This window comes from Choristoneura fumiferana, chromosome 7, assembly GCF_025370935.1.
Source record: "Choristoneura fumiferana chromosome 7, NRCan_CFum_1, whole genome shotgun sequence".
Lineage (NCBI taxonomy): Eukaryota > Metazoa > Arthropoda > Insecta > Lepidoptera > Tortricidae > Choristoneura > Choristoneura fumiferana.
In genome coordinates this window covers 1,238,049-1,258,729 of record NC_133478.1, presented here as the reverse complement: position 1 = coordinate 1,258,729, position 20,681 = coordinate 1,238,049, and the positions used below count along the sequence as shown (strand labels likewise).

General features: G+C 39.4%; 3 protein-coding genes across 3 annotated transcripts; all 3 read right to left on the bottom strand.

Annotated features, from left to right (window-relative positions):
- Positions 1-2,806: 2,806 nt before the first annotated feature.
- Positions 2,807-4,607, bottom strand: LOC141429472 (uncharacterized). The gene is made up of 2 exons (XM_074089781.1): positions 4,521-4,607; positions 2,807-3,477 (listed from the first exon to the last, which is right to left on the bottom strand). The coding sequence occupies exons 1-2, from the start codon at positions 4,563-4,565 to the stop codon at positions 3,280-3,282; spliced, it is 243 nt and encodes an 80-aa protein (XP_073945882.1). The 5' UTR covers positions 4,566-4,607; the 3' UTR covers positions 2,807-3,279.
- A 5,080-nt stretch (positions 4,608-9,687) lies between these two features.
- On the bottom strand, positions 9,688-13,011 carry LOC141429353 (uncharacterized). Its single transcript, XM_074089641.1, has 2 exons — positions 12,914-13,011; positions 9,688-10,756 (listed from the first exon to the last, which is right to left on the bottom strand). Exons 1-2 carry the CDS (start codon positions 12,923-12,925, stop codon positions 9,746-9,748), a joined length of 1,023 nt encoding a protein of 340 aa, XP_073945742.1. The 5' UTR covers positions 12,926-13,011; the 3' UTR covers positions 9,688-9,745.
- A 2,239-nt stretch (positions 13,012-15,250) lies between these two features.
- On the bottom strand, positions 15,251-19,460 carry LOC141429471 (uncharacterized). The gene is made up of 3 exons (XM_074089780.1): positions 19,354-19,460; positions 18,315-18,428; positions 15,251-17,183 (listed from the first exon to the last, which is right to left on the bottom strand). Exons 1-3 carry the CDS (start codon positions 19,363-19,365, stop codon positions 16,743-16,745), a joined length of 567 nt encoding a protein of 188 aa, XP_073945881.1. The 5' UTR covers positions 19,366-19,460; the 3' UTR covers positions 15,251-16,742.
- Positions 19,461-20,681: the final 1,221 nt, after the last annotated feature.

Sequence of the window (20,681 nt, the reverse complement as noted above, 5' to 3'; positions counted from 1 at the left end):
TGATGATGATAGAAAGTAGAACGATGTTTCGTGGAAACATTATTAATAAACACCATACAATTAATGCGGCATAATTCAGCAGATGGTTGTGCAAGTTTGACTGAATCCTGTAAAAAATGATCTTCATCATCAGCTGGAAGACGTCCACTGTTAATCAAAGGCCGTCCCTAAGTCTTTAGAACGCCACAATGAACGACAACTCGGCACCTGCATCCACCGGTTATCCACAACTCTCACGAGTCGTCAGTCCACCTAGTGGGGGGCCTGCCAACTCGCCTTACGTGTTGTCAGCATTCGGGAACTTTCCCTCCCCCCCAAAGGCAGCCCAAAGGTTATCTTTTCTTCGAGTGTTGAATATTTAATTAATCTATGTTCATAGTATCTATGTACATTAATTAATTTTAATACACCTTGTAAACCTGAAGTATTCCAATTTAAAAATGATATAGTAATTTGGACGACGTATGTGCGCAGTCGCTGCTTTAAGGCGAGTGGTAACTGAACCAGATATTGGTGTTGCTTGCGACATGAACAGGTAAATTTGAGAGCTAAAGTTGTTTTATTACTAATAAGTGAAATCAGTTTAGTTGATTTGTAGCAGTCTCAAAAATCAAAATACTCATACTCATAGACGAAATTCCTCAATACACAAAATCAAATGTATTAAGTTCAGTTGACTTTTGTTTACAATGTCATGCTATGTTTTTAGAGTTAGGTATTAATCATTACAATAAAATACTAAGGGGCTGTTTAACCATCCATTGATTAGTGTTAACTGGCGGTTAGGTGTGATGCCGTCTCTATTTGTTTTGTTCGAATAGACGGAGACGGTATCACATTTAACCGTCGGTTAACGCTAATCAATGGATGGTGCAACAGCCCCTAAGCCTCGAAGTATAGTCAGTAGGCTTTTTGTGCAAGTTTTAGGGATTTCGGTTTGGAAATTTTGATTTTAGAAATTCTATTGCATACCCATTCATGCAATCCATCCATACTAATACTATAAATGCAAAAGTTTGTGTGTTTGTTTGTTTGTATGTATGTTTGTCCGTCTTTCACGTCGAAATGGAGCGACGGATCGACGTGATTTTTGGCATAGAGATTATATGGGTCAGAGAATGACATAGGCTACTCTTTATCCCGGAAAAATGCAGAGTTCCCGACGGCGCGCGACAGCCGAATTCCACGCGGCGATGCCGCGGGCAAAAGCTAGTACATAGATAAACTCACTATTATACGTCCAAACACAAACATTCGTATTTGGGGATGGAACCCGCGACCTCGTCCTTTGTACCTATAGCCAGTGGCTATCCGGTCATCAAAATAAGTATGTAGTGCCGCGAGAGTTGAAGTGAATGATTACACACACAGCTACAACATGTCGTGTAATGACAGCAGGATTTTGACTCGTTCATTTCATTCCTTTTTCATTTATTCTCCTTTAATGGCAAACGAGCAAGTGGGTCTCCTGATGGTAAGAGAGCACCACCGCCCATAAACATCTGCAACACCAGGGGTATTGCAGATGCGTTGGCAACCTAGAGGCCTAAGATGGGATACCTCAAGTGCCAGTAATTTCACCGGCGGTCTTACTCCACGCCGAAACACAACAGCGCAAGCACTGCTGCTTAACAGCAGGATTAGCGAGCAAGATGGTGGTAGCAATCCGGGCGGACCTTGCACATGGTCCTACCACCTGCAATTATGTTTGTAGTCATTCTAATCATTCACTTCAACTCTCGTGGCACTGCATTTCTTTATCTCTATGAATAAATTATTTAGTGTAACCTGTAAATGCCTATTAGAAGATACGCGTGGAAATCGAGTGTTGCGTGTAAACACATCGTTTATGGTATTATGGTATGTAAGGTATGATAATTTTAAAGAGGTGTGGTACATTTAAAATGCTAATTCGGGCGTAAAAATGGCCACGTCAGACATGCAAACTAAACTTAATAATTAATTCGTCGTAAAGAGCTTATATGATTAGGATTAAACCAAAATAAGGATGACGTTGTGTTCATCTTTTTATAAAGTTATTATTGTTTTTTTGAGCATTTCTAAAACAGTTTGTACATTTGATTTGCGACTCCGATTTGGATAAAAACTTGCAGGTATGTACATAGTGAACGATACTGAGTCGTAATAACATAGTCTCCCAAAATGCCCCAATTGGTTTGTATTGAAATTTCCTTTTTTGTTACCAAAACTCTATGGATTTGCGGTAACAAAAAAGAAACTTTCCATAAAAATTAATTGGGACATTTCGGGAGACTATGTTATTTAAACTCAGTATCGTTCACTCTATCTACCTGCAAATTTTTACCCAAATCGGAGTCGCAAATCAAATGTACAAACTTTTTAGAAATGCTCTTTTAGGGTATCCCATAGACGTGAAGTAGGAGTGATTTTTTTCTCATCTAACCTATAGTGTATTTGGATAGGTCTTTTAAAATCATTACAGGGGTTGTACGATTTTTCGATACCTTCAGTAATTCGTTTACGAAATATTCAACTTTAAAATACCCCCTCTATAAAAGCTAAACTGTCGGTTTGAAAACTTTGAAAAATCCTGGTGGTTCGCCTAACTTTGCTTGAGAATTACATATTAGTAGTTTAAGAGTAAATAGCAGCCTAACTTATAAAAAATACCTACATGAAAATTCCGTAGAAAATACAAAATCCTTAGAAAAATATTGCCTACTTGATTTTTTGTATCGCCTACGGAACCCTATCCTGGGCGTGTCCAACACACTCTTGGCCGATTTTTTCTAATATACAGAATTGTTAAAGAAAAATAAACAAATTTTGGTAATTGCGAAATAATTTAATTTGTACATGTTTAGGGAATTTACAATCTCAGCCAGAGGAAAGAGTACCTACAGTCAAATCCGTATAGCGACATCGAACGGACATCAATCAATCGTCAAAAACATTGGTCCTTATAAATCTGTGTTATTTTATTATAATAAGTCGTGTTGGGACTTTTTTCTTGGTCGTTACATCCGATATGTCGTTACTGATGTCGCTATAAATGGTTCTGACTGTAGTAACTAAGCAATAACAACAACGCGGGTGCAATTATCCCACCAATATGAAAATGTGACATTTGCCGCAATCCAAGTTACCTGTTTGAAATAAACTATATTACTATTATTTATTATTAGGTATTTGTACAATTAATCATAACATCTATTGAAAAAACAAACACTTTCAAACTTATCCAAAAATCATTTTCCATATGCGTAAATTCTACCACTTTCGCGTCTGTTTTAGATTTTACCACCATCCGTTGTTCCAACCCCCATTCCACCCGTTCCACCCTCCGTTCCACCCTTTGTTCCAGCCGGATGATCCCGACCACCTCGGGTAAGAATAGACGCGGCGGACGACCGGTCTGGAGTAGACTGAGTACGATGGCGACCAGCCGATGTAGCCGGCTGAGGCCAGACCCAGGGCCAAGAGGATGATGAAAGCCTGAAATTGAAAAGTATGATCGAATTTAGTGCAGCTGAAATGTTGTGACTCTTCCAGAAAAGGCTTGGTCAGTCTTTCGCTTAGGCCGTTTTACCACGGTGTACATGGTAATAAGTGGCGAGCATTGGGTCAATTCCAGGTGGCAGGTTTTTGCAAGGTCCGCCCGGATTGCTACCACCATCTTGCTTGCTAATCCTTGTTTCGGCGTGGAGAGTAAGACAGCCGGTAAAATTACTGGCACTTGAGGTATCCCATCTTAGGCCTCTAGGTTGGCAACGCAACTGCCATCCCCCTGGTGTGGCAGGTGTCTATGGGCGGTGGTAATCTCTTACCATCAGGAGACCCACTTGCTCGTTTTCCATCCAGTCGAATAAAAAAAAATTTCAGCTGCAAGTTGCATTACATTGCGGCGCTCAATTGACCACTACAAACTCGTTGGCTTTACAGCATCGCAATGTAATGCAACTTGCACGATTTTTCTTGCAAATCTGAACTCGGCTTTAGGATACCAAAAAAGGCCCAGGTAGCCGAGTGGTTTATGACTACGTCCTATGGGCCTTATGAGGCCTATGGCAGAGGGTCGTGGGTTCGAAACTCTACCGAGTTTCTCGGTATTAACTATGTGCGAAATTACATTTTGTTTAAGATTGGTTTTTTGGAATCTTTTTGTATTTTTTATTTCAGTTCCAAATTTTTACTTATACAAACTGAAATATAGATGCACAGAAAAAACAGAAAAATAAGACCATCACTGGGAATCGAACCCAGGTCCTCGGTAATCCGTACCATCGTGGTCGTGATGGTGACCATCAGTGGTGTAGCGGTATAGCACGCGGTACGGATTACCGAGGACCTGGGTTCGATTCCCAGTGATGGTCTTATTTTTCTGTTTTTTCTGTGCATCTATATTTCAGTTTGTATTTTCAATTTACATTTTGTTTACCATGTGCTTTTCGGTTAAGGGAAACATTTGAATAACACTTGAACGATGGTTTATATTTATATGAACATAAAGGCTAGTAATGTATATTTAGTGCACTTACAATCTGCATGTCGGCACGAAGATCAATATGACGTCGCGTGCGCATCTCCGCGCTTATATAGCCCTGCGTAGGACCTACACTTGCACAACATGGTTTGTTTACAGCTTATACACCTCTGTACCACTACCATGAGTTTACAGTGACCGTACTCGATAGCGACGGTGTAAATTATTTGTAGAGGCGCTGTACAATTCTCCATACAAATAATTTACGCCGTCGCTATCGAGTATGGTCACTGTAAACTCATGGTAGTGGGGCAGATGATATAAGGTTTAATTTACTAGTCATTCCCCCCGGCTTCGCTCGCTTAAACCATTAGATCTAGTATATAGTCCAATTAAAATTATGTGATTTTTTCAAAATTCCCAGAGGAATTTCCAAATATCGTGTCGTAGTCCTTTAGTTATACAAAGAATCATCATCATCATCCCAGCCTACATACGTCCCGCTGCTGGGCACAGGCCTCGTGTCAGAATGAGAGAGCTTGCCGTAGTTCCCACACGGGCCCAGTGCGGATTTGACAACTACACTTACGTACACATACGTACAGTGACATTTTACAACTGACAGCTGTCAATCCGACCTCTTTTTTTATCAAATAGACCAAGGCACAAAACCTATTAATCTCACTAAACTAAAGTTTCAATTTATTTTTACAAAAAAACAGAAAATTGAAAAAAAATCTATCTATAGGTACAGGACAGGAGTGAGCTACATTATACATCTACTATTGATACAAAATATATTACAAACCATCCCAGAAAACTTAAGGTACAAAATTCTGGTAGAATTCTGGATAGCGATGTTCTCGGTCCACCTAGAGGGAGGCCGCCATCGCTGATTCTTCCAGTTTGTGGTCAGTTCTTAATACATCAAGTTATAAATACATGTGATTAGCAGGTATGGCATTTCAAAAATCTTAATTCCTCTCCTTTCCAGCACTATTTCACAAAACTGCTTTTTTGTTTTTTTGTTTCGTTTTCTTTTCTTTAATTTAAATAAATTAGTTTTATAGTTTACAAATTATCTATTTATTTATGTAGTCTTATGTAGTTAATGGTGTGTAGTATGTCTTTATAACGGTCCGAGGGTTGCCGACGGTGCTGGCTGAAAATCAGCGCTGGGGTGTTCTTAACGCTTCAGCATTATGCTGAGCCAGTGTCCGATTCACAACCGCAATGACACATACACACACACACACTTTGTGTTGTTTTTTTGTATCTAATAATATTGTTGTCTTGTGTTGTGAATAAAATGTATTTTTTTTCTTTCTTTCTTTCTGATCACAAAATAAAAGAAACTTTAGGCACCTAGTTTAAAACATCACAGCCTTTTATAGCGCATTGAGATAAGTATAAGTTGGGCAAAATGTCGAAAACTGGCCGTTAAAAAGCAGATCATCTTATGATAGCAGTTACTAAGTGTGTCAGAAGCGGTCAGTTTTGTGCGCAATGGCAGTTTTGGTCCCTGTGCGGTCAAGGAAAATTAATCACGTGCCAGGGTAGAACATTTGTGCTACTAACGTAATGTTGATATCACATACATCTGCTTAAAAATTATAGCAAAATTGATTAGGAAAAGGTTCCACCCGTACACTAGGCCATGCAAGGTAACCTGTAGGTAACTGTATAACCTTCACTACTTTCTTCCTAGTTTTAATTTTAATCTTATCTTAGATTATTGTACGCCTGTACAAACCTAATGTTGCATGCCAAACTTTTCCACCACTGTAATCAGTTATACTTTTCACTTTCAATTTCACTTTTCCTTTGACTTTGACTTTTTTAAGGACCTGAGGCCTTATTGCGTAACACACTGGAATCACGATCATTTTCACTGCTACTTTCTGTCACATTTACGCTTGACGAAAATGCTTTTTCTCAAAAATGTACGTAAAAGTTGACATTATTCTTTACATATCCGAAGGCGAAGAGCATAGTTTATGGTCAGCGAACAATCAAAAAGTTAAAAAGATTGCTGGCTCGCTAACTCGACAATAATGTCGCATACATACAAAGTCGATTATTGTCGAGTCTCAAACTTTTTAAAAAGTTATAACGGCCATGGAAATGTTGGCACACATACCTCTGCCAACTCAAATGGCCGGTATTAGTTATTTTATAGGAACTCCAGAATTTTTTTATCGGGCCTGATCAGTCAGGCCACCTGCAGTTTTTTTAATGAAGAGAAATATTTATTTGTTTATTTCTTTCTTTCTTTATGTGCGTGGATGTATTTTGAACCAGCAGAAAAGCTTTATTTACCTATTCTCCTCGCTCCGCTCAGCTGTTTCCACTAGAGCTGTGCTGTGCGAGGATGGGTAAATGAAGCGTTTCTATTGGTACATGAAAACACATTCCTCGCAATACATCCTCGCACGAGTCTATATTAGAATTCATAATAAAATATCTTTTGTCCTAATTTCAAAATCCATAACAACTTTTGTCATAATGATCTTTTGCCATTATAACGTTTGCCATAATGTAAATGCCATAATATTTTTTGTCCTAATATTGAATTACCTAATGCTTATTTGCACTAATTTCGTAAGTAGGTAGGTTAGAATTGCGACCGCTACAAATACGAATAGCAGACAGAAAAGTATTTTATTTAGAATTATTTATAAAAAGTGACCCATTTTTTTCATCATGAACATCGTAAGGAAACCTGCACACACCTGCGAAGAAGTTCAACGGTGTGCATGAAGTTACCAAACTAGTCAACCAATATTAGGACATGTGACTATTAGGACATATGATAATTAGTAGGTAACCTACTTTTCTAGCTGCGGTTCGTTTCGGTTGGGGTCGCAGTTCTAACCTAACCTAACCTACTTTTCTGGCTGTGGTTCGTTTCTGTAGGAGTCGCAGCTCTAACCTAACCTAACTTACTTTTCTGGTACCGGTTCGTCACTGTTGGGTTGGGGTCTCAGTTCTAATCTAATCTACTTTTCTGGCTCGCAAGTCGCTGTTTGCCAAAAAGTGCTCTGTTATGGCATTTAATATTATTACTCGTAAGTTTTATGTCTTACTATATTAGTACAGAATATATTGAGGATTTAGAGTATTAGGATATGTGATATTATGGCTTATGATTATTAGGGCATAAGATCATTATGGCAAAAGTGTGATATGTCAAAATTGTTTATGGCAAAGGTGTTATGGCATTTGAGTTAAGGACAAACGATATTATGGATTACGAAGGAGACCCTCGTCGCACAGTTCTGGTGTAAACGCAGCCTTAGGCAGATGCTGTCCATTAGAAGTACTATTACTAGTCCATTTAGACTAATAATTAGACGAATAATTCCGATCCGCATTAGCGATCCCTTCAAATAGCGAACCTACTGTGTTAAAAATAAAGTTGTATTAAATACTTGTGATGTATACAACATATCATTTAATAATATTGTAAATCTGTTTTAAAAAAATATATATACCTCTTTGAGTTTCTTGCCGGATTCTTCTCAGCAGATGTTTTTCCGAACCGGTGGTAGTTTTTTTTTTGACATTCATAAGTGCTTGTTATAGCCTAAATTGAATAAAGATATTTTGACTTTTGACTTTTGAGATGATATATGATAATAGAGCTTTTAAGGTGAGCAAGAGCCCTATCAAGTTTGGTTTAACAACAACATTATCTGCTTATTAATTATGATAACTCCACGATTACTACTAGTATAGCCTCCTGACGTCTAGTGTCCTTTATAAAGAACATTAAACTTTATGTCATTGACATAAAGTTCATAAATCAAAAATTTTACTTGGTCGTCAGGAGGATAGTGCACGGTAACGTTGAACTCTGTTGAACTTTGTTATACGAGTAGTAAACACCGTGTTATTTTTGATATCCGTTAACTTTAAGGGGACGATCTACAGGTCAAATGGAGTTAATTTCTTTAAGACACTAGTGGGCTAACTCTTACTGTTTAAAAGATAATCATGAGTTAAGATAATTAATTATTAGCAGTAAAACAGCGTAAAGGTCCTTCATTTATGATTTTTTTTCAAAGCCATAACTAATCCGTGTTTAATTCACACATATTTAGCAAAAGAAAGTTAAATATGTGGATTTTTTGATGCATCTCTTATGACATGTGTCACGTCAATGTCACTTGTCAGGTTTGTTTATTTTACAAATTTACAATTAACAATGAATGTGAAGCTATTATATGCAAGAAAAAAAGTTTTTTTTTTAATTTATCGAAAAGTTAATTATCAGGTAGTTCATGAATTATGAACTGAGTCGTCTGCCGAAGTTAAAGGATATCAAAAATAACACGGTGTAAAACATAACGAAGAGTAAAAAACTCAGCCAAGTGCGAGTCGGCCCATGATTAGATTAGATTAGATTTATTTATTACCTTTTGAAAAAATACATTATAAACACAAAAAAAAAATTTTTTTTTAAATAATCTGCGTAAAAATTGTCGGCGAATCATTAGGTAACCGCTCACACACATAGGTTCATGCGCATACACGCAGACTTCAAAGTTACAAATTAGCAGGATTCGTAATCAATCCCACCCTAAGATACACGCATCATTCAATAGCTTTTCATCCTTCAAGGAAAACTTCTCTATAGAATTTTCTGTACGCAACGATATTGACAAAGTGATCGGCTGGCTTGCGCAAGCGTCCGACGATACATTTATAATCTGGTCCATAACTGGGTTAATGACACAGCAAGGTCAATATTAAATTTTGTTAGTGTGATAGAACCATGTTTGGTGTGACGTAGTTCCCAACTGCCTCCGTCTGCGTAGGATTCGATTATCGTTGTTCCGCAGAGTCTGGGCTAATTTCCGGGATAAAAACTATCAGTCACGGACATTACTGTACTATGTCCATATTAAATTTCATTTGAATCGTTTCAGAATATTATAAAAAAAGGTTATGGATATTTCAAAGGACAGAAATATTTTTATCGTGTATCCAACCAATCCATCACCCTTAAGGTATCTCTTATAGTATTTTTTTGTTTTGTTTAATAGGTATAACCAAACGAACAAATCATCGTTCATCCACCATTATTTCTCATAATTTACCGTACATGGTAGGAAATCTGGTGCAGTCACAAAATGATGTTTTTTTTTATATCAGTGGCATACTCGCTAGATTAATCGGAATTGCCGCGAGGTTATGCTAGTTCAAAATAAAAAATAGAGTCTAGAATAAAATATATTTATTTGGTTTGAGTTGTTACAAATTGGCTTACAATGTAATTTACCAGCCTGAGGCGTACCTCGGTACTGATAGCAGGTTGGAGTGGAGGGGAGCGTGCAGAGACTCATGCAGAGGAGCAGAATGCAGGAGAGGAGCGGAGTGCAGGAGCGGAGCAGAATGGAGAGAGTTAGACAAGAGGGGGGCGGAGTGGAGAGAATTGGACAAGAGGGGAGAGTGGGCGAGAGACGAGGAGTGCAGGCTGTTGGAGCTCAGCAGGGGAGCAGAATGGAGACCATGGGACAACAATGGCGCAGAGTGGAGACCATGAGAGCTCAACAATGGAGCTGAATGCAGAAGAGGAGCCGAATGAAGGTGAGCGCTGGCGTACGGGGAGAGAGAGTGAGAGCGGAGCAGAGACGTAGAGTGCAGGGAGTGGCCGCTCAGGAGCGGGGCAGAGTGCAGGGAGTGGCCGCTCAGGAGTGGGGCAGACTGCAGAGAGTGTGAGCTCAATAGTGGGGCAGAGTGCAAAGAGTGTGAGCTCAATAGCGGGGCAGAGTGCAGAGATTGTGAGCTCAACAGCGGTGCAGAGTGCAGAGAGTGTGAGCTCAACAGCGGTGCAGAGTGCAGAGAGTGTGAGCTCAAAAGTGGGGAAGAGTGCAGAGATTGTGAGCTCAATAGGGGGGCAGAGTGCAGAGATTGTGAGCTCAACAGCGGGGCAGAGTGCAGAGATTGTGAGCTCAACAGTGGGGCAGAGTGCAGAGAATGTGAGCTCAAAAGCGGGGCAGAGTGCAGAGAATGTGAGCTCAACAACGGGGCAGACTGCAGAGAGTGTGAGCCCAATAGCGGGGCAGAGTGCAGAGATTGAGAGTTCAACAGCGGGGCAGAATGCAGCGAGTGTCCCAGCAGCGGCGCGTGCAGCGAGGAGCTGCGCAGGGGTGCTGAGTGGAGGGACGAGCTGAGCAGCGGAGCGGAGTGGAGGCCGCCGGGCTCTCCGTAGATGCCACGCTTGTCACGGGGCTCCGCTTTGTCGCTAGCGGAGGCCGACGCCGCCAGGACTAGAAGGGCACACACCTGGAGGCAAATAATTAAAATATTTAATATCAGGGACATTAATATATAGTAAGGTAAATGCCCTAGTGTTTATTATGCTTGCTGAATAGGGTTCTCTAATTTTTGGCCATAAATATGTTTCCAAATGGAAAAAATATGGTCGATTTTTTTTAAACTGTAATTATTTAACCTCAAGTTTCTATAGGACAGTCCTCAAAAATATATCTTAAATACAATAACTAATCTAAACTAACTATCTTAAACAATAGGGAAATGAATCATCATCATGCCAGCCTATATACGTCCCACTGCTGGGAACAGGCCTCCTCTCAGAACAAGAGGGCTTGGGCCATAGTTCCCACGCGGGCCCAGTGCGGCTTGGGAACTTCGCACGCACCATTTACATTTGAAATATACCTCGAGCTTTGCGGTGAAGGAAAACATCGTGAGGAAACCTGCACGAACCTGCGAAGCGATTCAAGGGAAATAAATAATCTGGGAAAAATATTTTCAGCGAAAAGCCAGGACCCGCCCAATAGATGACACTCTGCTGTCAACTCTATTCGTCATCATCATCATGTCGGCCTATGTACGTTCCACTGCTAGGCACAGACTTCACACACAGCATTGAATTTTTTCACATGTGTGTGCAAGTTTCCTCACGATGTTTTAGTTCATGGTAATTTTGAAATGTAATTTCGAACATAAAAGATAAACTCAGAGGTGCGAGTCCGGAACAATTTGAAACTATCAACTACTTATTATGAATTAAAGTTCCTTATTGTTCGGCCGACGAAATTTTTTAGGGTTCCTTCCCCAGGAGCAATGCATCCCATATGCAAAAAGAGGGTTCTTATAAATTTGAGCAAAATGTCTGTCCGTCTGTTTGTCTGTGACATCGTATCTCTCAAACGGATGAACTGACTTCGATGCGGTTTTTTACGTGAAAGCGAGTTTCCTCGCTTGATATCGTCAAATTCAGTTCAGCCGTTTTTGAGATATTGAACTTTAAAATAACAACGTCGTTTTTCAAACGTGCTAAGTTAGGTTAAGGCTCCGTTACCACCAGCAGGGCTACTACGAAACTGGAAACTCGAAGTTCGTACCGTACCGTCCCTCTCGCTCTCGAATAGTATATACAGCGGCGTCTTGAGCCCATGTAGCGCCCGTGTGCAATTATTATTTTAGCGCCATCTAGGAAGCGCGCGGTCAAAATGGAATAGGTAGAAAGTCGGCGCCCTTAACACTGCTGCAACGCACACCCTGCACTATAGGTAAAGACGCCTCTGAATATAATAATATAAGTGTCAGAGGGACCGCCCGACACGAACTTCGTGTTTCATGTTTCGTAGTAGCCCTGCAGAGATGTGCGAGGTTGTGTTGCCAGGAATGCGTTCTTCATGGACCAATAGGAACGCTTCATCTACCTCGCCTCGCTCCGCTCAGCTGTTTCCACCAGAGATGTGCTGAGCGAGGATAGGTAAATGAAGCAGTTCTATTGGTTAATGAAAAACACATTCCTGGCAGCACTCCTCACACATCTCAAACGCAAAAACGGAAACGGATACTCAGACTAAGCCAACTGCAAACATTATTTTCTTATTATTTTTGCGCCAGTAAATAGTACATTGTGTCTTAAGGGCGGTAAATAAGGAATTACGAGCGAGAGTCTATTAGAAGACTGAGGGCTTTAATAAGTCGATGTTCGAAATTCTAGTACCGCCCGTGCGACATACAATGTTTTTCATCACATTTGCGAGTAAAATTGTATTATGTAAAAGAAAAACTAATATTTAAAAAAAAAGTTACTGATACCGCTGACTCATTTACCGACCTTGGGCTTCATGACAAGAAAATTTAGTACGGGCAATGACTCATTTACCGACCACGGGCTTCATGACAAGCATATTAAGGTCGAGGGTTTTATTTGGGGGGTTGCAACCAAGGTAGCCTGCATGTTACGACACTGTTTACGAGCAAGTGTGATGAAAACCATTTAAAAGGGGTCAAATTAAGAAGGTACGAAATTAACGTAGTTCTAACCAACTATATCGTCGGGTGACAAGCAAAAATTCATTAACTGCAAAAAAAACTCTCTCTTGATTTTAAGCGGTAATTGGTGACTTTAGCTTGTCCTTTATATGTACTTTAGTTAAAAATATATAAAATTCAACTTACGAAGAATTTCATGTTTTCACTGTGATGCTTGACGTTTAGAAAGATAATATTGCCATGTGTCGCATCTCTGTCATTTTTATAGCAACACTAGCAATTAACAAATGAGATGGCGCAAGCCGCCCTGCTCGCTCCCTCCTCCGAAATGCTCCAGTTGTGAGGAAACTCTGTCGACACTTAATGCCAATGCTACACATTAAAACTAGAATTATGAATATCAATTAATTTTGTAGGGAACGATCTGATTGGCAGACAGAATTGGCGGACAGAATTGGCATAAAATCAGATAAGATGCGAGGACACTGCGGTGATGTGAAATCACCGCGCACTGACAACTCAGATAATCGGCATCTAAGGGTGATTATTAGGCTGCATTTCCACCAAAGATGTGCGGGGAATGTGTTTTATATGGACCAATAGAAATGCTTCATTTACCTGTCGCCGCTCAGCCCAGCTCTATAGTGGAAACAGCTCAGCGGATTTGATTTCAAAGTCAAAATATCTTTATTCAATTTAGGTTATAACAAGCACTTATGAATGCCAAAAAAAATCTACCACCGGTTCGGAAAAACCTCTGTTGAGAAGAATCCGGCAAGAAACTCAACGAGGTTTTTTTAAACAGATTTACAATATTATTAAATGATATCTATACATCACAAGTTTTTAAACTTTATTTTTAACATAGTAGGTTCGCTATTTGAAGGGATCGCTAATGCGGATCCGAATTATTTCCAAATATCCCTGTCCATGATATAATCATTAACTTTATAATACGCCTTAGATATGAATGTCTTCTTGACAATAGATCTGAATTTCGTATCCGTTTTTATTTATCCAAACACTGAACCACGGGGAACCAACGAACTTGGCGCTTCCTCGCAGAACGTGTTACCTGCTATACAGCGAGGAATTGCAGCCTTTTTTTTCTAGTTTAGTTTAATTACTAGCTGTTGCCCGCGACTACATCTGCAAAGAAATTGCGGCAACTGTTAGATTTTCCGAAAAACTGTCTCTATACCATTATTCACCTAAATCGGTTCAGCGATTTGAGCGATAAGCTATAAGGACAGACATACTTTCGCAATTATAATATTAGCAAGGAAGGAAGGAAAGTAAAGAAAGGAAAGTTAGATTTATTTTTATTTTTCATTATATTTTTAGGTTTTTATTTATTGTAACTATTTTGTCCTATAAGTATATATGTATATGTATATATATATGGCTACTAATTTCTTTCTACCTTTATCGCATGGCATGTTTATATTTGTGGTGTGTACCTAGTGATATGGTTGCCCCGCGGCGTTTCCCACGCGATGCTGCGCCTGCGACGCAAAAGCACCTCGATAAATCACTTCAATCGCCTCCACATAGTTTTGATGTATTTTGAACCGGTATAGGTCATGTAAGGATGCTACTAATTTAGTAAACTATAATGTGAATGTGAAGTTTGTACTTTATAATCGACTAAGTTTTGTATGTATATCCTCCTAAGTCCTCGCGTACTTTATACAGGACTAATTAACACTAAGAATAACGGCCGAATGTACTTTATAAGTACAAATTGTTCATTGAATAAAGAATTCTAAGAATTTTGAAATAATATCATAAATAACAAAGCAGGTCAACCACGTCTAGGTCTTAAGATCCCATGCCCCAATGACCTTCGATCTGAATTCCTTAGTTTTCTAATGTTTTTGGTAGCTTATTATATTACCAACAACGGCTTTAATTTAAGGAATATAGTATCCCATATTTACTTCAAAGTTCATTGTCTTCGAGATATTTGACATCAAAGTTGAACAATTTTAGGCCAAAAAACTGGTTTTCTGGCCATAACTTTTGTGTTAATTAGTTTCAAATGAAAACCCTCGACCAGTTTTTAGAGACGTCAAAGACGAACCCGAATATGTAGATTTCGTATATGTTAGATTTTTCACGTCAATAGAGATACGAAATAAGTGTTTTTTCAGACAATGTTTAAAAAAATCATACAAAATAATTTTTTTTTCCAAAATCCGGTAGACAAAAACGGAGATAAAAGATTGGAGAACCGGTAGCCGTTTGACTTATAATTCTCTCTGTAGTGCAAAACAAGGAGATACGTTTCAAAACTTGTCAAAAATCGATGAAAACCTCGGGTAGCCCCTCAATAATATACCCTCAGGAGGATATATTATATATAGATATTTTATGATATGACTGGCCTAACATCGGACATCCATCACAATAAAGAAATAAGAACAAATTTTCACATGGACTTAGAAGGAAAAATATCCTAAATATAATACTGGCATACTGGCATCGAAAGGAGGTGAGGCGAGGGAGAAAAAAAAACAATAATATGTACGAGTATCTTATAATTATGTAATTATTAGTAAGTCTCCAGTCTCATTATACTTCATTATATTATCAGTGTCAGAACATTTAAGTGTATTTTTAATCTATTTTTACATTTCATCGCCATTTCTTTCATTGTTCCTCTTACCGAAATCCATTTAAGAAATATAAAAAGTCCTAATACGATTTAGGATACCTAAGAGAGGGTTACCAACTTTTCAGTTTCCTACCTCAAAAGGAAAAAATGGCGTTATTATGACTCGTTTTCATTGGACAGTCGTGTAAGGATATTATTATTACGGTTATCCAATACAAATAAATAAAAGGATTTCTTTGTTTTCAAAATATGTACAGAAATTAATGTTTACGTATCTATTAAATAAAATAGGTATCTATTTATCACTTCACCAAAATATAAGTTGTAGGTGAAAAATCCCAAAGAATTCGGTTGGCAATCTTGCATCAAACTAGAATATCAATATTCCATCATATCTATTTCCATTGAAAGGTATCCTGCTTTTTCGCCGAATATTTTTTTACCCAATTATTTCATTTGCCAACTGTTTTATTTTCCAACTCTCAATTGTTTCCGCAACCAAAAAATAATCAGTGTATTTTCAAAGTTTTATAAGCACAGTAGGTTACGTTAGGTTTGTTTTATGAAAGTTCCGAAAATAATATGGTTTCAGAGAAAATCATGAGTTGGGAAGTAAAACAGTTAAGATTGGTTTTTTGGAATCTTTTTGTATTTTTTATTTCAATTCCAAATTTTTACTTTTACGGTCATCCCGTAAAACCTAAATTGAAAATACAAACTGAAATATAGATGCACAGAAAAACCAGAAAAATAAGACCATCACTGGGAATCGAACCCAGGTCCTCGGTATTCCGTACCGCGTGCTATACCGCTACACCACTGATGGTCAACACAAAAACAGTAAAACAGTTGCCAAATGAAACATTTAGGATAGTTCTGCGAAAAGGCATAGAACCCCATTGAATATTAAAGACGCGTATCGTAGGCAAAACACAATAGCATACTCGTAGCGACTACGTTTTGTCCGCAATACTAAAGGCTACAGCTCATTACAGCCACCCGGCACCCTCGATCGAGCGGTTACTATTCTTCATATGGGTTTGTATGGGCATGCGCTCACTACATCAACTCCGTAGCGTCACCGACGGAGTGCGCTACGGAATTGTCAGGCGCGGACGACGAGCGGACCACTTGCTGCCCGCACGTTTGCGATGCGGCACTCTCCACCCCCCCCGACACCCCCTTCATCCCCCCTACTTGGAAATTCGTGGGCCGCGCGAGGTCCACTCGTTGTCAACGCGCCGTCCGCGCGTGGACCACCTGTCGACAACGAGTGGACGCCGAAAGTCGGGTGCTGGTCGGGTGCCTGTAGCCTTAATACGATTTCAATGATACGAGTATACACCGAGTTCTATCACATAACCATTTTCTTCTACTCAACTCATATTTCAGCTAACCCTAACACCACGTCGACGCGTAACGCTGGTAAGCCCAGGGCTGGGCTGCGTAGATTCGTCGAATGACGGTACGTGGCGCGTGGTACACTGGTTCCACTGACGGCTGGTACACCTGCGGTAACACTGATGGCTGGTACACAGACGGCTGGTACACTGTCGGCTGGTACACTGTCGGCTGGTATACTGTCGGTTGGTACACTTGCTGATGGGACACTGTCGGTTGGTACACTTGCTGATGGGACACTGTCGGTTGGTACACTTGCTGATGGGATACTGTTGGTTGGTACACGGTGCTGTGAGCTGGTGGTGCGTGATATATGACCTGCCGTGTGTGTCCCGGCTGCTCCAGGGTGACTGTGTGTGTGATGGGTACGGACACTGAGTACACGTTGCGGAAGTGCTTGTTTATCTCCGTCGACTCTGGGTACTCGATTATTGGTAGCTGGGAACAGAGAGATAGAATTAACGATTCACATTTTTTTAAGATTTCAAATGTTTCGTTGGTAAAGCCAAAGTCATAAATAAGTGATCACCTTTTGTACCTTTTGTCGCTTTCAGTCGGTACACAATTTCGTATGGCTTTTCAAACATGACGGTAAATTGACAAGGCATAAAAGTGATCACTTATTTATGACGTTGACTGTACCTAACTAATAGAAATCAAAACATGTGTTGACATGGCCTATGACCTCATACCTTATATCGGATTTGGTTTTAGGGTTCCGTAGTCAACTAGCAACCCTTATAGTTTCACCATGTCTGTCTGTCTGCTGTCTGTCAGTCTGTCTGTCCGCGGCTAAGCTCAAAGACCGTTAGTACTAGAAAGCTGTAATTTGGCATGAATATACATACCAGTCACGCCGACAAAGTGGTAGGTACAATAAAAAAAAAAACAAAAAATATTTTTAGGGTAGGTACCTCCCATAGACGTAAAATGGGGGTGTTTTTTTTCTCGACTAACCCTATAGTGTGGGGTATCGTTGTATAGGTATTTTATTTTATTTTCGCTTCTTGCAAACCGCGTTAGCTAGCGTAAGCCCTAAGCGGTTCTCTGCCTTTTTCCAACACAAGATTCCCAACTGTTCCATTTGCTAAACTGTTTCATTCCCCAACTCACGATTCTATGAAACCATATTCTTCGGAACTTTCATAAAACAAACCTAACCTAACCTATAAAATCATAAGAAAGTACACTGAATTTTATTATTAGTTTCGGTGAAAACTGAGAATTGGGAAATGAAACATTTGGCAAACAATAATTATAAATATCACGGGACAATTCACACCAATTGACCTAGTCCCAAAGTAAGCTTAGCAAAGCTTGTGTTATGGGTACTAAGCAACGGATAAATATAATTATATAGATAGATACATACTTAAATACATATTAAACACCCAAGACCCGAGAACAAACATTCGTATTTTTCATACAAATATCTGCCCGACAAGGGAATCGAACCCGGGACCTCAAGCTTCGTAGTCAGGTTGTCTAACCACTAGGCCATCTGGTCGTCTAAAAATTCTGGGAAAAGGCTGAACCCAGCCCTAAGCTGACAAATGTGCGGGGTATTACCGCGCTGGACGGCCGCACGACGGTTTGCACGCTAACCGGGTACGCCTGCGTGTGCGCATAGCTGCGTTTGTCGCGCTCGCCGTGCGCCAATACCACCGCCGTCAGGATTAGAAACTGGAACAAAATGTGGGTGAAACTTGTAAATTAGTTGCAGGTAGGACCTTGTGCAAGGTCCGCCCGGATTGCTACCACCATCTTGCTCGCTAATCCTGCCGTGAAGCAGCAGTGCTTGCACTGTTGTGTTTCGGCGTGGAGAGTAAGACAGCCGGTGAAATTACTGGCACTCGAGGTATCCCATCTTGATCTCTAGGTTGGCAACGCATCTGCAATACCCCTGGTGTTGCAGATGTTTATGCTGTTGGTGATCTCTTACCATCAGGAGACCCACTTGCTCGTTTGCCATCCAGTCGAATAAAAAATCTCTCAGCCTATACTGCCCTCCTAAGCCAAAAGGCGCTATCTAAAAAAACACTTTTGAGTTACTTATTTATACCATGTGATGCAGAATGTCTTAAGCTACACGGTACAATAGGTTAGTACCTAGGTACCTAAATATTAATAACTGTATTTTTTTTTTACATAGCGTCTTTTTTCTTAGGATAGCGGTACATACGACCCTCTAATAGAGACAGGCTCCGCTGACATTGAAAGGGGCTTGAGTCGTTAGCATGAGGGCCCAGAGCTGATTGCGATTCACACACATCATTGAATGTCATCACAGATATATTACCTATATACGTAGAGAGGTTTCCTCAGAAAGTTTTCCTTCATCGTTAAATTAACTCTTAAAACTCAAAGGTTCCTTTGAAAATTCTCGAGTTGTCGAGTTGTTCAAGGTGTAGTGTAGTGACAGCAATATACGACCCGGTACTTACAGTTTGCTGCCATTTTGGCCACAAATTTTAGTGCGAACACAAACACAATCTTAGAATAATATTAAATATTAAGATTAAAAATCATAAGAATCTTATTATGTAAAATACTCGCTAATTGAAAAGAAAGAAAGAAAGCGCCTACAAAAAACAAATTAGCAACGTACCACGCTCTTCATTTTGCTGCAAAAGTCACTAAGGTAGGACTCGTCTCTCCAAAATCTATTTTGGTACTAACCACAAAAACATACCACAGGTCCTTTTTATATAAAAACGTAAACAACCGTGCTGTATGACGACGGGCCCATAATATAAAAACTATAAACAGAACAGGATTCGCCAAATGAGATAACGATAAAATAAATCCTTTAATTTCGATGATGCTAAGTTGTAGAGGTGTCGTTTTAGGAATTATCTTTTGATATTTTTAAAACCACGCTGAAGTTGATTTGATTTGATTTGAACTTCACGTTTATTATTTACTAGTATTTTGCTAACCATTAGCAGTGAATTGAAATTACGGAATTTCGTGAACATCGTGAATTTTATTGAAGTTGCATGAATAATTCCTGTACCAATTTTCATGTCTCTCATTCAGGATAGTATTCCGATATCGGGGGAATATCGGAATAACAGAAACCCAAGTGTTATTCCAGGCGATGTCTATCTACGTATCTATCAAATTTTATCGAAGCTTGTCCAACCGTTTTAGCGTCAAGTAACACTTGGGTTACCAATAGTATAATACAATCACGCACACACACATGCACACACAATCTTTCATATTCATAATATTAGGACTTTAAACCAAAAAAATAAGAAGAAAATGAAGAACGAATTAATTAATTAATTGAAAGAGTTAATTAATTTACATAATATTAATAAATTAAAACTATGTAATAAATATAGCACTGCGACACCTACCCCGAAATTATGGATACGGATTGTTTTTAGATCGAATTTTAAATAAAACTTTTTTTCAAGTTCATTTTTTTTTTCAAATTGGTTCAATTCCATTACCATTCCAAATATTTTTTTCTCCAGCTGAAGTTAAAATAAGTCCGTTTAGGGCCTGGACACATGTCGCCGGTACGGTGCCGTCTACGGTGTCACGGCGCGGCGCCGTCAAACGCTTGGTACGTACACGCTTGGTAGTTTTGACGGCGCCGCGCCGTGACACCGTAGACGGCACCGTACCGGCGACATGTGTCCAGGCCCTTAATGATAGCTACATACGTTTATGCATACTATTAGTTATTCTGTGTTTATGCAAGATATGCGTGTTCATGCAGTTCCACCACCTCCACACTGTAAGAACACACACAACACCAATCACACAAACCCATCTATTACCACCACCAGACTACACTGACATTACATTACATTAGGTACATTAAGTTTTCTAGCTGACTATACTTTCATTAACTATGCTTACATTATAATCCCGTCATTCCATCTACATTATTCGTACCATAAATTTCAAGTAGATACAAAC